Raw genomic sequence first — 18216 nt, forward strand, 5'->3', positions numbered from 1 at the left:
AAACAAATACCAAAAAGCCCCAGTAAAACCCCAAAAAGACCCAACAAACAAACCCTGAAAATTCCAAAATTATTTTGTATTAATTGAATGACAGACCTAAGTAATCTTTTGTGAAAATGATGCTGGTATTTCCATCTAAATTCTCTATAAGGAACAGTTAAAACCTATTTTTCTCATCTGCATCCATAGGACATCCTTCTCTGTTCTTGATTCTCAGAGGAAGGAGATTTTAGCAGGTTGTTGCACTTCTGAAGGGCAAAGCCTGTTTTTCACTGGACAGTGTACATGCATTTTTAAGCTGAAAATTATAGGAGAGAGTCAGGATTCTTTCATTTTTCCATTACTTGCTGTCATCTGGAGAATAGCTGGAGATTTCTACATCCACTTTGTATTCAACCAAAACAAGAAAATATTCCCATTACTTTACTAGAACTCTCCAAATTCAGACATTTTTGCTTCCTGGAACTGTGAAATCAAGTTTGGCTTTTGCATAAAGGTCCAAACTGAAGAACTGTTCGATTTCTCTGAAATACCATTACCTCAAACATGTCAATGTGAAAGAGAAAATACACTTCTAGAAATCTTCTTAGCAACAAATCTGTAATTCCTGCAACCAGAGGCCCTGCTGATCATCTGTAAGAGAACCTCCTGTGCTATGTCCTTTTCATGCTAAGGTTTTTAATTCAGGATTTTGAAGGGTTTTTGCATTGTTTGCTCAATATCTGGAAAATTGCAAATTTATGATTTAACATTGTTTGTAATTTTTTACTAGTTTAATATTCTGAAAAACACATGCATTTTCTAACACCGGGATAAAAACTGCTGTCTCATATTTCAGATGCTAAACTGGACATACATCTTTACAATAAAACCAAATTTTAGCTATTGTGGGGGTTTAAAAAATATTTAGGACTGCCTGATACTGATATTTTTTGCACCAAATTACTTGCAAATGTTCACTTTCTTCAATTTTTTTTTAGTCTCATAAAAGAAACTCCTTTGCTCAGTTGTCATCTATGCTTAACTTAATAAGTTTTCAAATTTTTTTTCAAAATTTTGCCTAAGCAACCTAGTAACTTTATAAAAATAAAAGAAAAATAAAATCACTCAACTAGCTAAGACACTAGTAAGGAAGAGTAATTCACCATTTTCTTTGACTTTTTAAAGTAAAGAAAATTATTATTCAGTGTTCTTTGGCACAGCAAAAAAATTGAGGCAACTGCAGTTGCAAAATTTCTATTTTTCATTTTTAAAGTAACTTTGAACAATCATTTCTCTGGTTTTAGATGTATATCTGGTAACTTAAATGTTATGCATGATAGTAATTTTCATATTAATTACTTTGAATACTTCATTATCAGTCATAATATTGATAAAAAAAAGCTGTGTCAACAGCTTATTTTTTGACATCCAAATTTTGAAAACTTTCTGAAGATAATAATTTATAAAAAAAATCTTGGGGATGGGTTTGGTTTTGGCTGATACCAACTTAACTAAAAATATTTGCAGAAATTGCTTAGGACTTCAATGCCATCTTTCTCCCATATGTTTGATTACTATCAGAAAAAATGCTGTCTGAATCTTACAGATCTGTTCTTTTTACTCAGAAAAATTGCATCTACCTTACGAAAGAGGGAAATTATTGTACCAAATTTATTTTCTTTTAGTAAAATGCATTCCTGAAGGACAGGAAAAATAATCCAAATACAAAAAACACAGTTCTGAATAGGTTTCTTTTTGGGTTTTTCCATCTTTGGCAAAGTGTTTCTGCTTTGTTCCTAAGGGGATTCTTAACTGATAAATTGATTACTGAAAGGATGTTGTTAATCTCTTACTGACTCCCATGGAAAACAACTACCTGAAAATCAAGACTATTTTTTTTTTCATAAGGAAAAAATAAGGCTTTTCTGTTTTCAAGGACTTCTTATATAGATTGAAAACGAGCAGGTTTTTTTGGGGTGGTTTTTTTCTGGTTTGGTTTAGTTTAGGTTTCTTTTTTGTGTGTGTGTGCCAACATTATCTTCTGTCTTCAGCATGCCATCAGCTGCTGCTCAGATGAACTGAAAATTACATGGACCATTCAGCAAATATTCTTCAAACAAATCTTTAGCAGGTGTCTGGATTATTTCCATGAAATTGCTACAGATGGAATTTTTCTTCCAGAGCAATATATATTCTTCCATGTTACTATCACCTAAGACATCTCAATATGAGGCATAACATTGCATTATAGCACTTCCTACTTTAGCAGCATAATTTCTATACCCACAGATTCTTCCCTTTTAGGACTTTCTTCAACAAGAAACCACTGCAAATGATCAATCAATTCTTTTTGAAGGTGATGATGAAGAATTCAGGAAAGTAATTCTTTTTGATCTACTACAATTCAACAGATTATCTTGTCTTTTGAACAGATTTCAGTGGAAGTTTCTCATACCACAGCACTTACTCTAGATAATGAGCTCAGTCATGAGATTTCTGTCTTCAGCAGTCTGAGCATGGTTTCAGTGTGTCTTGTATTTTTCCTGCAGCAGTTGCTCAGTAAGATTATTAGATATTCAAGAATGTGCAATCCTTTCAGGTTTACTGGATACTTAACACTGTAGGATTTTTTCTAAATATTTTTAAATCACTGCTACTGCTGTTTTTTTTATGGGGTTCTCTCAAATACTGTAAGTTCTGCACAGTTCTTTATGCAAGTCTCTTCTAGCAACAATTGATTGTTGTAAATCAACACTGTATCTTTGAATATCACTCAGTTATTCTCCACCTACCCTGGGACGTCATGTGCTGTCTTTTGACTGGTGCAACAAAATAACACTAGAAGATACCCAGACACTTAAAACAGCTATCTAAAAAAATATTTTTAAAAAGTTATTTCATTGTAAGAACAATAAAGTTACAAATTTTTAAATTCTAATTGAGTATTTTTATTAGCTGTTGGAGATATGCACATAGTCATAAAAATAATATGTGTCATTTCATTACAGTAACCAAATAGTGTTGACTTTGCTATATAGAGCTATATATAGTTCTACAATAATTTTACAACTGAAGCCTTTTCTGCATTGTTAAATGATCAAAGAGCTGAATATATGTGTTATCTGCTATGAATAAGATTAGCAGAGAACCTAAAAATTCTGAGTGAACTCAGAGGAAGCAGGAAGGAAGGATTCAATCTAATAACAAGAGTTATCTGAAGAAAGTAATTTTCAAGTAGGTTTCAGTTTTCATCTGCTACTGTTTAGAAATGATGAAAAGCATGAGTTAGAGTGTGAGTTGACGCTGACTACAGAGCACACCTGAGTCACAGAAAAGTCTGTCTCAATTTATGTTTCTCTGCTACACCCAAATGGCTCCCCTCAGAGGCATCTGAGTTCAAGCAGGGACCAGGTCCCCAATGTACAGTGGAGAACTGCCCTGTTTAACTTGTTCTTCTACAGAAAGAAGCAACACAATAATATGAGCCAAGGAAATGACAGTAGCTGCAAACCTATAAAGCTACTGTCATAGATTAAATGCAGTGAAAATGAACTCCAGGCAATAAGACAACAATAGCTTCTATGCACGTCAAGAACTGCTTATCAGAAAACCCCCATTTGCCATCAATGATTAAGAAGGGTGTTTTTATAACAGAAATGGCATCCCTATCCAGTGTGTCACTTCATCTTGAATATATTAATATATCTTACTGAGAGACTTTTATTTAATCTCAAGGCATCCACCAGTCTGTTGGAGCAACTATTGTCTGTATGAGAGGATAAATAACTGGGTAAAAGATAATAAAAGGAGTCTTCAAGGGAGATTGAACACTGAACAATTATGTTCATGGCAGATTTACTTGGAATAATGGCAACCCCTCTTAATTTGAAATTATTTAGAAGTACAACTCTTTAATTTCTGTTTTTCTTAACATGTAAAGGAAAGAGGTATTCTGAGAGCAAACTTACTGGACAGCTCAGAGAACTGGAAAATTGCAGTAAAACAGAACTGAAATTATTTGTGAAGCACTGAGGCAGGACCTTTAAGGGTGCTGCCAGCTTAGAGCCTGCCTGCTGTTTCAGAAGGGGCTTGATATACTTGGCTTTGGGGAAGCCCTGACAATTTTACTACTAACTTCACTGTGGAAGAGACATACAGTTATCTTTATATAACAAGGGTTTACTCTCCAGATGCTTTGGAGAACACAGGTACCGTTAATTACTGGGAGATTAATTTGATCCTTGTAGTTAACCTTCTGACAGAATGAGATTTTATGTCAGCTGAGAGACTGGAAGAGAGCTCTCTCTTTTTAATATCATGCCTTATACAGTTCATCAGCTTTACTGATTAGAAGTCTGACAGTTCTTAATGTCTCCTGGTATACTGCACTGGCTGCTCCTCAGCCACAGCCACTGACAGATTTGCTTTAGTTTTTATCATGCTTGGAAAAGAGGTGTTTAAAGTTTGCTGCTGCTTCTCCAGCACAACATGCAGTTCCAGAAACACTGCTGCAGTGCAACAGATAAACATTGCACAGGAACAGGCTTTGCACTCCCAGAACTCAGTGTTTTGTGGCATTCTGTAGCTGCTTATCTGATAAAGTACCATCAGCTCTTCAGAGCACTAGCAGTGTCACGCAGACACGAGATGATATCACGTATGCCTTGTCCCCAAACCCACACATGATTTTGGAACATGCTGTATGCTCAGCATGTAACAAAACCTAAACAAGTCTTTATTTTGTGTCGGGAAAAAAAATCATGGTGCAACTTCTTTATTTCTTTCTTTCGCCATTTCTTACCTATATGGGCTGCTTGCACTGGCTTCCGTTAATTCGGAATTCCCAATTTTGTGTTGCTTTCTGTAAGCCCTTCAGCAGACCTGGTGCTACAATGCCCAACACTAAAAAATGTGGCTGAAAATTTTCTTTTCAATGTTGTTCAGCGCAAATGTACCATGAAAGACCAATATGTGGGAAGACAGCTTGACCACAAAGTTCTCATGTGCGTGGCCTTATTGGAATTTCTTTTAACTGACAGTTTAGTAGCCATATAATTTTTTTTTCTGCTGATCTTCTGTCAAGTTGTTATACTGTTGTGAATCAAATTTTCAGGCTGGCAAGTGTTGCATGGTCTATGATGGCACACAGTGCACTGAATAATCAAGACCTTTGGCTTTTTAATGTTTTTTATCATCCATCTTGCCAATTAAGCATGTCTGAGGAGCCTGAACAAATGCTTAGTACAGAGTTACATGCCTTCTCAGAATAAAAATTCTAAATCTCAGCAAACAAGAGATATATTTCTTGGAAATGTTTTGCACACAAGTTCAAAGAAATTTAAGTGGCAGAATTTGATTTTGTTTATTTTAATTCTAAGAAAGCAAGAGATTTAATGCTAGACCAACCTTTCAAAATGTTACTGGAGGCAGATGAAGGAATGCCATATTATGCTATCTGACCTTATCTTGCTTTACCTTCCTTTAAATTTCCTTTCGTTTTTTCCCAGTAAGACTGTGCCATTGCAGCTGTCACAGCCAGAGCCTTTTAAAACCTGCCATGTCCCATTGTCTGTGCCAGCAAGTCGCTCAGCCTTTAAAAGTCCTTCCCCTTTGCTGGCTTCCAAGAAGCATTTAGAGTCTTCTCCCAGTCTAATGTGTATAATAGCCATCACCTATCTGACCCTGATTTAAGTGGAGAACAAGTGAACTGGTAGTCCCCAGGCTCTGTCATTGAATTGGTTCCTAAAGGAAAAGTCGCTTCTAATGTGAAAAATGCTGTGGAATAGAAGAAGTTGTAAAGAATCTTAAGGTCACCTACTGTCCTTTAAATCCATGCTATAGTCTAGGACTGCAGCCTGTGACCCTTTAGTCTGCTGAAACATTTCTCTTTAAATCTGTTTTGATTCTTTAAAAGCTGAATGTGATGTAGTTACAGCATAGCATATACCAGTTTATCTCTGCTCTACCCATCTCACATTTTCTAGTGCCTTCCACTCTGTTGTATCAATGAATTGATTAATAAATATTAACTACCGTAGCGCACACAAATCTTTGAAAGTCTGTTACTAGGTTAACAGGCTTTCTGTGACTAACAGAATTCAACAAAATACCAAAAAGAGATGTTTCACTCAGTATTTAAAAACTTGAGGTGAAAAAAAAATCACAATAGGGTGCTGAGAAATGTAAATTACTGATGACTACAGTTTTCCAATGTTTTTATAGTCTCAAGGGGACAGTTAATCTGACATATAGATCTCAGTTGTTTAGTAACCTGCTTTTCTTAAGAATAAGATACAGATTTTTCTTACTCTATATAATTATTCTTTGTTCCATTTATGAGGAACTATGTACTTCATTGGCTGTAGGAGGATGGAAGTTCTGTTTTGTTTCTGCCTTTCCTATTTGTTCTGTGATACTCGAGGAAAGTAGTAACAACTTTTTTGTTCACAGCTTTCTTGTTAAGTGTTTTCTGATCCTCCACTGATCTCTTTGAGGGTGCTTCTTGAAAGAACCAACTGATATTTGTCTATTCTTATTCCAAGAAATAACTAGGATTTTCAAGCAGTGAAAGCACCAACTGAAGTTACATAAGGACGGGCAGTTCCGTTTTCTGTACACAGAAAATTAAACTAAGAATGAGCAGTCTATAAATGAAGAACTTTGGTCCTCATTTTGTGAAGCAGAACATCACCTAAGAGTAGTGCTACTGTAACTGTTATTTATAATTTATATTTGGAAAAATCATATAGAAGCATAAGACAGGAATTTAACATCCATTATGCCTTTTCGTGTCATCCCATTTAATAAAATGAGTATTCAGGTGTTTGAAATGAGAACATGGGGCAGAAGACAATGGGTTAATACAACAAAGAGAGGAAGAGAGGGAAAAGGTAACAATGAAATAATTTAGATAAGCAAAATGAGAAGCAGATGGGGCCCAGCAGTAGGTAAATATAGTCAAGGGGCAAAAATACATTTTAATAAGCCTTGAAGAAGACTTAGTATATATTTCTGCAAATCTTCTTAGCACTGTTTATATAAAACTCAATGTTATTTAAAGTATTCTATAATTTGGTTAATCAGAATTCTTCCAAGGAAATGAAATTATCATAGTTGCTTCATAAATATGTGCAGCATGAAAATCATGATGTTTTGCTTATTTTTGCTCTGCTCAATCTTGTTTTAGTCTTTCAGTATGCTGCAGTTTTTGTTACAGAGTGTCTGTACTTTTTACCGAAAGACTGACTTCCAATGTTGGTGGAATTTCCTAAGACCAAGGAACTTCCATTTTGTTATTTTATCACTTTATCACCAGCTGTTTTTGTGGCTGTAAATTGCAGGTGAATCTGTCTGGAAGGTCTTCTTCTTCACTCCCAACTTCAATCCTGAGGACTCCAATGGTTGCTATGATTCTCACGTTTGCTTCTGCCATGGAGGATTCATTACACGACACAACCCTCCGCTGCTCTTTGATCTGTCCAGAGACCCTGAAGAGAAAGTGCCACTGACTCCAGAAACTGAGAGCCATTTCTACGAAGTCATCAGGGTCATACAACAAGCAGTAGACAGCCACACCAGATCCCTGCATACTGTTCCTAACCAGCTGTCATGGGACAACCTTCTCTGGAAGCCATGGCTCCAGCTCTGCTGCTCATCTCTCTTCCAGTCTTGTTACTGTGACTATGAATCAGGAGGGAATCCCCTACAGGTGCAATTGGGATAAATAAGCTGCAAATCCCTTTCAGAAACTGGACCAGCTGAGTGGGAGTGTCTGACTTGAACTTAGCGTACAAGCCTTCAGAAGGTTTTGTTGTGTTGGTGGAGGACCAGTCTTCAAATACATATTGCAGTAGAAGATAATTTCAGTCAAGAAAGCGTGCCAGGAGAGGGAAGGCAAGACACACCTCCTCTGTCCTTATCACACAGCATGAAGGACATGTTGCTGTCCTCATATACACATGGGTAGAATTGTAGGCATTTTCTATGGGAGATAATTTTCTAGACCTTCAGCCTGGGCTTTTGTCTTACACAGCAAAGAATTTACCGATCAGTTTTGTCAATCACAACTGCTAAATGCATACTTTCCTCTCCTTTTTACTAAGTGTTATCCATTAGTAGGACATAGCACTGAGTAATTGAAAACAGAGAGATAATAGTGGAGGGGTCCTCCTGTGACAGTCAATTTGTAACTGATAAATAGGTTAAGAGCAGACTTGCAACAGATCTCTGTTAACAACCATGACAAATATGAAAAAACTGACAGCTTGCCAACAGTCTAAGTTTGAATGTGCCATAAAAATGCACAGAGCTATGGTAGTAGAAGACCTTGTGTCCGTATTAAAATTATGCTCCCCAACATCACTATTGTGTGTCCTGTTGCATGGCAGCAACCTTTGTTTCAAAAGGACACCACTTGAATTGCACCAGCTGCATGCTTGAGTGTGTACCACAAGTCTCCATATATATATATATATATATATATATATGTGTGTGTGTGTGTGTGTGCATAAATCCTTCAATCTCTGATATAGGCACACCCTTATGATCATATTCCAACTGTTAAAAGAAAAAATTTGGTCTGTACTTGATATATGAGAACCAAATTCACATGATACTACAAAGTTGTCTTTCACTTATTTGTCATACCTATTCTTTCACTGATGAAAGTAATCACAAATAAATAAAATTTGGTTCTTCCTTTAAATATCTTTGCCATCTTTTAAGCTCTCTGAATAGGATCTATCATTTTCTGAAAATAAGCTTGGGCTTGAGTACTTAAAGCCAAATATAACTGTCTCTGAGTTCTCAGCAAGGTCTTGGGAAATCTACTGTCCTCAAGGGCTAATTTTTGTATCCATTTTTATCTCTGTCTTATTCAGGCACATTTTCCTTCCCCTCTACAGGCAGACAAACTATTTTCTTTGGCAGATTGCAGATGAAAAGAAGATATCAGCAAAATACTAAAATGATTTGATGCCTGATAATAGAAGGTGACTTGCTCCTTATCAGAAAGCAGCAGTTAATTCCCACATTACAATGTATTAAAAGCTGTTTGGGGCAAAAGTGATCTGTGATGATAGTAATGCAGTAGCTTCAGTCAACCAGCATTAAGGTTGTGACCCAGTTCTTGTAAGCTATTGAAGCCTTTCCTTTAAAAATATATTGTGATAAATGGTATATTTCTCTGTCTGTAAAACCTAGGTTTTATTTGATTTTTCCATTGCAGTTTCATTCAAAATTTCATTCTCCACAATACCCAGAAGCCTCTTCTGGGAAATGTACTTATTCCTTGAAGTCCTATTTTTGATGTTTCACCTTGTGTTCATGATCTTAATTATGCCCTCAGCAAACTCTCTGTAGGAGGCAAAGCCCCGTGACCAATATTTATCACTGAATGTACTACATAACCTTAGGAAGAAAAATGCCTCTCATTTGAATACAAATATTCTTCCATGAGAGCAGCTGCCTTTCAATGTCATGGCAGGATCTGTACATCCCAAATTTTTGGTCCTCACCATGTGGCCCTAGAACCCCTTGGGGCATGGCACTGGTGCCAGCGTGTCCCTCCTTGCAGCCAAAGGGCAGCACTCAGGCCCAGCTGTGGCCAGAGTGCAGAAACACCACGGTGTGGAGAGATGCTCTTTCCAACTCCCACAGCTCTGCCACAGTTTACACAAAAGCTTTGCAAACAAGTACTCCTGAAGAAAATGGGAAAAAAAAAGGAAAAAAAGTTATGTGTTCAGTATACAGTGCTAACTCAGACAAGGGGTTTGGTGTCATTAGTTCTACTTTGTTTCCACAGTTTCTGGTCTGTGACCTTTGCACAGTACTAAATGTATATTCTCAAGGACACCCACGCTGACTTTTTTTTTTAATCAGGGAGATGCTGTGTTGCTATTATTTCTTTTTCTTTCTTTTTGCAGGTGCAAGAATTCTTTGTTCTGCTAGGCACAACAGCTGTTCTGTGCTGCTTGATCAAATATCAAAAATAATGACTTTTCTACTGCTCTGATTTCTTCTTGCCTGAATATGATGTTTCTTTCATACCCCCCTTGGCTTTTGATGCCACCTTTCTAATCTCGTTTCTTAAAACATCCACACCCCTGAAATATTTTTCCTTCTATTTCTTTGCCACTCAGTCCTTCTGTTTGCTTGTCATATTGATTGTAATGGCTATTTTGCCTTAATCAATCAGAAAATGCAAAGTAGTCTTTGTCACAAAATTTGACTTGTAAGGCTCCTTGACTCCGCTAACCTCCTGTTTATTTAAGGTCCAACAGGAATTAACTTTGCATTCTGAAATATAAGGAATTAAAACATACCTGAGATGTTGTTTAGTGTAAATAATATAAAATATTTCTTTTTTGTGGCACAAACCTAATATTTTATAAATTTTAATCTAGTACAGTGTTTCATACTTTGACATAAGCAGTGAAATCTGAAATCCATTCTTAAAATTGCTCCTTCAAGAAAGATTCTGTGAAGAACAGGGCAATATTTTTCATATTCTTTATTAATACCATTTCATTTAATACCTAAAATAAACCTTCCTTGTATTGCAAATGTATTATATCTTTCAGTACTATACCTTCTGTTCTGGAGATGGTGTGTCAGGTCAGGGTAATTAAAGTACTCTTGTTTATCTGCAAAATAAAATGTGAAGGACAATATTACATTTGTGTAATGGCACTGCTTGATCTAACAAGGAAAAGTTTTGTTTTTAACAGCAGGTTATTGATGGCGTATACCTGTTTCACAATTTACTAACAAGGAAGGCTCAAGGAGAGTGTGCTGCTCTGATACTTGGAAACTGACTTTCAATCTATCATTTAATGAGCACTGCTCTTGTAACACGGTGCCTGTTTATAGGATATGTCATTTTAAACAGAGAGTTCAGCTTCAGAGGGTAGTGTATTCCTCTACAGTATTGTTTAACAGTATCATGTCCTAATTTGTGACAGAGTCCCTGTACAGCCCAGAGCAAGTCATTTAACTCATTTCTCAGCTCCTCTGCTGCACTAAGGAGAGGAAAACAGTATTTCTCTAACTGCTGGGAATACTGAAAGAATAGAAAATACTGAAAGTAGTAAGCTGGTAAAGGTGAACTTTCTTGTACCTTCTCTGTAGAACACACAATTTAAAAGCTGGAAAAATAGGATTTAGAAGATCCCCCTATATGAGGCTGTAGGTGATACCCTTAACTTGAGGTTTGCTGGTGGATTCTGTGTGTTATTTAGTGGGATTGTGATCTGGAGGAGAAAGAATAGATGGCTAAAAAAGATACACACTTAGGATTCAGAGAAAGTTTTAAGTCCCATTTTCATAATTATATTAATTCTCTTTTCTAGCAGTCAGGAAACTATGTGGGATAATAAATAATGTTTTTCCCTCAGGGACTGGATGTTACAGGTTCTCAGCTTTTAAAAACAGAGATGTCCCGACTTGCCTCCAATTATGGTCAGAAAAATCGAAAGTTAAAAAAAAAAAAAAGGAAAATAGGAGCTTTGGAGAGAGGTGTCAGCTTGCTTAAATCCAACTGAAAGTTTGCAGAGAGCTAAGAGAATCTGTTCCATATACTTCACAGGTCAATGAGAATCATCACTTGCCAGCAATCATTTATTTCACACTGTAGTAATGGGAAATCTGGGTATTCAGATATGTGGACAATGTAAAAAATTTCATTTAAGATATCACTTGATATAGGAAAAAATGGAAAATGAAAGAATAAAAGTACAAACATAGCTACAAAAATCATATGTTCAATTAAAGTATGTTTATTAAAATTTTTTAACTTGTTTTTGACATCCATTGCTACAATAATTTTTACTTACATTAGAACATAATAGTTCTGTGCTTGAGACATATCTCTTCATCTTCTCTCTCATTTCCCTTTCCTCTGGCATTGCCTGTGCAGCATCCAAAATATGCAGTAAGGAGCAAGAGGCAGCCACCCTGCCATATACACTACAAGCAGTGTGGTCAGACTCGTGGGCAGGAGGAAAGGCTTGGGCAAAACTCAAAACTCAAAACACCAGGAAGCAAACAGTGTCTGGGGCTTACCTCCAATCTGAAGACAGAGATCTGGAAATTGACCCTAAGGTTAGGTCAACTGGTTAAACTGGTTAAGCTGGTTAGAGAGCAGAGCTCATAACACCAGAGTTCAGGGTTGGATCCTCATGGGGGCCATTCACTGAAGGGCTGGACTTGATAATCCTTCTGGGTCCCTTCCAACTAAGAATATTCTGTGATTCTGTGAAATTGCTGGTTCCTCTGGGTCTGTCAGAGACTGCAGGTGACCAGGAGGAATGAGGTCCCATATGTGGCCAGCTGGACTGTCATGTGTTCTGCAACAGGGTCCTTCTGTGTCAGGATGTCAGGTGGAAATTAGTTGAGAACTCACAGGATGCAGGACCTCTTGCCTCTGAATAGTTATACCAAGGAGACTGCTCCTGAATCATCATATATGAGGTGACAGATCTTAGTCTGACACTCTAAGGCAGCAACAGTCTCACACGTTTTTTTGCTGGAGGACCAGAAGACCTGAGCCAGGCTCTAGAGATTCCCAGTTTACAGGCTGCTAAAACTGCAAATAATTCAGAGGGTCCTGTAAACACCCTGGCAGATAGGGCTGACAGATATGGCTTTTCCATGCTCTTCTTCATAGCTTTTATTTACATCAAACTAATAATAATCTGCTTAGAACTTCACATGTACAGAAAACAAAGTATTGCAAATTTTTCTTAAGATCCACCCCTCCCTAATTATATCCTGAGAACAATGAGATTGTGCCAATGCGAGACACAGCAACTGAAGATTTCTTATATATATGGAAGATGCTGAATTTCAGACTCCCACTGGAGTTTGTGCCATACTGGTTAGTGAGATAAAGACTGGCTTGATTATCTGTGCATCTCTAATTGCACTGTCAAGGTTATGAAACATTTCTGAACTTGGGAGATGTGAATTATAGGTTTTGCGATGTTTATGCAGCATCTCCTAAATGCCTAAAAAACATTGTTTAATATAAATAATGTTAGGTTCCCTATGTAGATTAATGTTAGTCTTATCTATTAGAAAATGGTGTTGCAGGTACTTTCCTTGGAAAAAAAAGCTATATTAGAAGATAACAAATTCGTCATGTGGGGGTCAGCTCAGTTATAAAAACCCTCCAATGCTTTTTATTCTACCTTTATCCAATAATAAGGCCTTTTTATGCAGATAATACTTTATTGTACCTGATTTATGTGAAAAATACTGTGAAATAGTTTAAATTATAAGGCAGAGCTCTTCATTGTGATACTTATTTTAAGAGAATTTGATACAAAGTTGCTTTGGGTAGCAATATTTATTACAAAGGATTGGAGACAAAGCATCTCAAAAGCCTTATGGACTCAACTTGGGCTGCAAGAGAGTAACTTTGGTTTTTTATGGTCTTTCTTGCTCACAAATGAAAAATTAAGTAATGAAGAAAAAACTTTAAGAATAGTTTGCCTGTGCTGGTAATGATAAAAATAATACTTAATATTTGTGCTATGTTCAAGAATTTTTTTCATTTTTTCCCCTTATTGTTATCTTTTATGTTATAGCTCCTCCTGCCAAGCAGACAGTATTTATACTCAGATGTAGCAAAATGTGCTGATTGGTTTGTGTCAACCTTTCATTGTCATATGCAATGCATTGGGAAGTAACTGATTAATGCCACTCTTCTAGAGACTGTTTAAACTTCAGGGTGATTGTTAGGATCACAGTTTTAGATCCTAACATTTCCCTGTGTGATACCCATGAGAAACAGAGTAATTCAGAGATGTGTCATCACAGACCAAGCTTTCAAAAAGCATATTATTCTGCAAAATGAGCTGCCTCATACCTTATCCTTCTCCTCTATGATAGTTACCAAAAAAACCTGGAAATCCTCTCTGATACTAAGTTTTATGCTACCAAATCACAACCCTCTTTGATTATCTTTCAAGAAAATTCAGCCACAAAAGACCAACCCTAGCAGATAAGCACTCTGCCGGTTCTGGATTAATGACAATAATGAATGCTAGAGCTCCAGCAGCTGCAGCAATGTGTACTAAAGGAATGCTGCCCATGCTCGGTTTTTATGCACTCCATTCCAGGCTATGTAGAGATTCTCCATCTTCACATATTAAACCTATGGTTCAGCTATCTCCTGTGTTTTTCCTTTTGCTCTCCAAATCCATTTTTGGGGAATGTAGAAATCATGATGTAGGAAAGTGTACAGACTGTCAATGAAAAAAATAGCTCTTTATCCTCTGACTGTGCCACTGCATGGTCAAAAATTTTAAATCCAGCAAACTAAGAAGAGGGCAAAATTCCCTAGCAGTAAGGACACTCACCTGGGCTGTGATGACAGCTTTACTATGAAACTTCAAGACTGATTAAGTGTTTCTAACCACATAAGGTACACACATTGCCTCTGGAGCAGAGAGGGATATACCTTATGGCAATGAAGTCACTTTTTGTCTCCATTACTCACCACCTGACCTGGTGAGAGTAGCAGCCTTGCTTCAGAGCAGCAAAGCTCCTACAAAAAAGGCAGAAAGCACAGCGTACTTCTCCTTGCCCATCCTCTTCTCACACCCAGACAGATGCTTTGGAATGCTTTGTTTTAACTGCATGTCCCATCTAGAAAAATGTCAAGGAGAGGAGGCTTGAAAGTGTTATCTGTCTTCTTTGATCCCAGGCTCAGAAATACTGTGCGTGTGCAGAAAGGACCTCATTCTCACACTGCCAGTAGTGCTCTGAAAGTAGGATCAAAGTGCTTAGATGACAGAGGGAGGCTGTATTCCCTGCCTACAGAAGAATTTAGAAACCACTGTGGGTAGAAATAGAGTTCTAGGTCTGAGATTTATTTAAGTTAGATGATGAAGCTACCTGAGTTTGTCTCAATTTCTACCCAGGACAGACAAAACCAAGATGGGTAAATCCTAGCTTGTGTGGCTGTGTGAAGATTTTATTAGTCATGTCTAATAATGGGCTTTCTATTTTCCTTAGGCAAAAAAAAAAAAAAAAAGACACAGGATACCGTTTAAACAGCATAAACATTTAAACATTAAACTGTTTAAACTTTTAATAAAATTCCATAACACCTGTTTTTAGGGAGTAGAATCCTACTTCTTTCTTCTACATATTTGAAATGTTTTTTAAGTAGGAAAGTATTTATGAAATTTAAAATGGATCATCATAGTCAGAATTTTGTGACCAAATGCCTGTTTTTCACTGAAAGCACTTTTTTTAAAGGATACACATCTTTGTTTTCTTGTTTTTTTCCTTGGGGTTTGTTGGCATGGATCTTCCATTCTTTTTGTCTCTACCATGATCTGCAAGTAAGAGAAGAAATATCTCATTGGAAGTACTTTTAAAAAGTGTCATCATTACAGAGGTCAGACAATTTGTTTTTAAGATCATATTAGTCATTTTTATGCTGCTTTAATTATTTTACTGTGGTGAAATATTTAAATTATAATAGAGTTTTGATAACAGTAACTTAAGATATTTTCCAATTTTCATGTTCTTTTAACATTAGTTATGATTGTTTTGAAAGGACTTGAATTGAAGAATACTGCTGAACTTCTAGAAAAAAATGTCATGAAATTTAAAATACAGCCTTCCACCTCTACTGTGGTGGATATTTAAGTGTTAAAAAATTTACATTGTTATATGTATATGACACATTTTCTATCTTCTTGAATCTTCAGAAATACTTTGCAGCCAAGCAAACATATAAACTGCACTGAATTATGCATGAAAAAATATTTTAGGGCTCCATCTGCTAGGCATTTTTTTGCAGTTTGTTTCTTAAGTTAAAAATGTTTACGCTGCTTTATATTAGGTATAAAACTAGTTGCAGCACCTTAATGGTTTTTATTTCAGAATATTCTGTATTATCACATGACTTGCAAGAACACAAGGAGAAAGATCCTAGTACAGCAGGACATTTAAACAAAGTTTGCAATTTCCACTGCATCCAGGAATTTTGCTGATTGAGACCATTGAAGAGAAGATTAAGCAATGTATAATATTTTGCTTATACTATCAATATATTTAATTTACTCTAAACCAAAAACATTTAGCATGTTTTAATTGCCAGGTGTTTCCAACCTTTCCAATTCCATAATTTTGGGCAATGTCCATCCATTTGTAAGCTTGCCTCCAGCCTTGCTTTTTTTTTGAAAATGCAATGCAAGTTAATATTTTTTTCTGAGCTCTACAGCAAATTACTTCTGTTACTAGGATACTGTTTACCATAAAGATCATGATGTAGAATGTACTAGATAAAAAGGAATAAAAAAACAGCAGAACAATTAAAAGATTTCTGGGAGAATAAATCCAAAACAATTGATGATCAGCTACTATCCAGCTATAATGCGTACCTTTTTATATGGGTCACAAGAATCTAAATCTGTTAGATTCCATTGTTAAAACAGAGGACAAAAATATTTAAATGAGAGGTGAAAGAAGCATTTTACACATGGAGATAGAAATGAGCTAAGCCCAGCATTAGCAACTGTTACATTGGCTTATGACTCCACAGATAAAATGCTGTTGAAAGGATATCAAATAAACTAACATCCAGGGAAAACGGATTCAAGTATAAAATGTATGAATTTTTGAAGTAACCACAGAAAGATATTAAAAAATGTACACCAGCTCTGCTGTACTGGGATGTATATTGTATATTGATGTATACTTGGAAGTGTGTTTGAGAAGTTGTGGCAGTCTTGTGAAGTTTCCACTGATTGGAAAAGGGGGAACATAACCCCTGTTTTTAAAAAGGGTAAGAAGGAAGACACGGAGAGCTACAGGTCACCCAGTCTCACCTTTGTGCCTAGCAAGTTTATGGAGCAGATCCTCCTGGAAACTATGCTAAAGCACATGGAAAATAAGGAGGTGATTGGTGACAGCTGGTACCTTCACGAAGGGCAAATCCTGTCTGACAAGTTTGGTGCTTGTCTGGGACAGGGTTACATCATTGGTGGTTGAGGGAGTAGTGACTGATCTCATCTGCCTGGACTTGTGCAAAACATTTGGCACTGTCCCACACAACATCCAGGTCTCCATACTGGAGAGATGTGGATTTGATAAATGGATCACTTGGCAGACAAGGGACCGGCTGGATGGTTGCATTCAAATCGTTGTGGTCAATGACTGAATGTCCAGGTGGAGACCAGTGACAAGGGTTGTTCCTCAGGGCCTGGTGTTCAGACCAGCTCTGTTTAATGCCTTTGTTGGCATCATGGGCTTGAGTCCAGGCCTGGGATTGAGTGCACTCTCAGCAGGTCTGCCAAAAAAGAGCAAACTGTCAGGTGGGATCAACATACTGGAGGGAAGAGGTGCCTCCAGAGGGACCTGGACAGGCTTGAGAGGAGAAAATCTTATGAAGTTCAACAAGGCCAAGTGCAAGGTCCTGCCTGTGGGTTGGGACAATCTCCAGCACAAATACAGGTGGAAAAGGGATTGAAAGCAGCTTAAGAGAGACTTGGTAGTGTTGGTTGACAAAAAGTTCAACACAACTGATCAATGTGTGCTTGTAGCCCAGAGAGCCAAGAGTGTCCTGGGCTGCATCCAAAGCAGTGTGGGCTAGAGGGAAGGGACTGGAATCTTCCCCACTGCTCTTCTCTGATGACATCCCATGTGCAGTACTGAGTCCTGGGGCCCCCAGCATAAGTAGGATATGGACATGTTGGGGTGGGTCCAGAGAAGGGTCACGAAGATGATAAGAGGGCTGGACAGCTCTCCTGTGAAGACAGAGAGTGAGATTTGATGCTGTTGATCCTGGAGAATGCTCTATGCACACCTTTGAGCAGCCTTCCAGTCCCTAGAGGGGATTAAAAGAAAGCTAGAGAGGGACATTTTACCAGGGCATGTAGTGATGGGAAAGGGGTAATGGCTTTAAACAAAAAGAGAGCAAGTTTAGATGAGATATTAAAATTCTTTACTGTGAAGATGCTGAGACACTGGAACAGGTTGCTCAGAGAAGTTGTTGATACCTCAGCCCTGAAAGTGTTCAAGGCCAGGTTGGATGGGGCTTTGAGCAGCCTGGTCAAGTGGAAGGTGTCCCTGTCTACGGCAAGAAGCTTGGAACTAGATGTCTGTAAGGTCCCCTCCAAGCCAAAAACTTCTGTCATCCTTTAAAAAGATCTGTTTGACTTGGACAGCTATGAAGCCCTGTAATTGGTGGAGGAATTCCCTCTAAGTGCCTACTTTTTT

At 37.3% G+C, this 18216-nt stretch overlaps 1 protein-coding gene across 12 annotated transcripts in view; it reads left to right on the forward strand.

Annotated features, from left to right (window-relative positions):
* STS (steroid sulfatase) overlaps nucleotides 1-11503 on the forward strand; it is a 107441-nt gene extending 95938 nt beyond the window's left edge. For all 12 annotated transcript variants that reach the window (XM_005487539.4, XM_005487537.4, XM_026793789.2 and 9 more), the window contains one exon: nucleotides 7323-11503. In XM_005487539.4, coding sequence (XP_005487596.2) covers nucleotides 7323-7705 — 383 coding nt within the window. In that variant the 3' untranslated portion in view covers nucleotides 7706-11503. The remainder of the gene's footprint in view (nucleotides 1-7322) is intronic.
* The last annotated feature ends 6713 nt before the right edge of the window (nucleotides 11504-18216 follow it).

This window comes from Zonotrichia albicollis, chromosome 2 (assembly GCF_047830755.1).
Source record: "Zonotrichia albicollis isolate bZonAlb1 chromosome 2, bZonAlb1.hap1, whole genome shotgun sequence".
Classification (NCBI taxonomy): domain Eukaryota; kingdom Metazoa; phylum Chordata; class Aves; order Passeriformes; family Passerellidae; genus Zonotrichia; species Zonotrichia albicollis.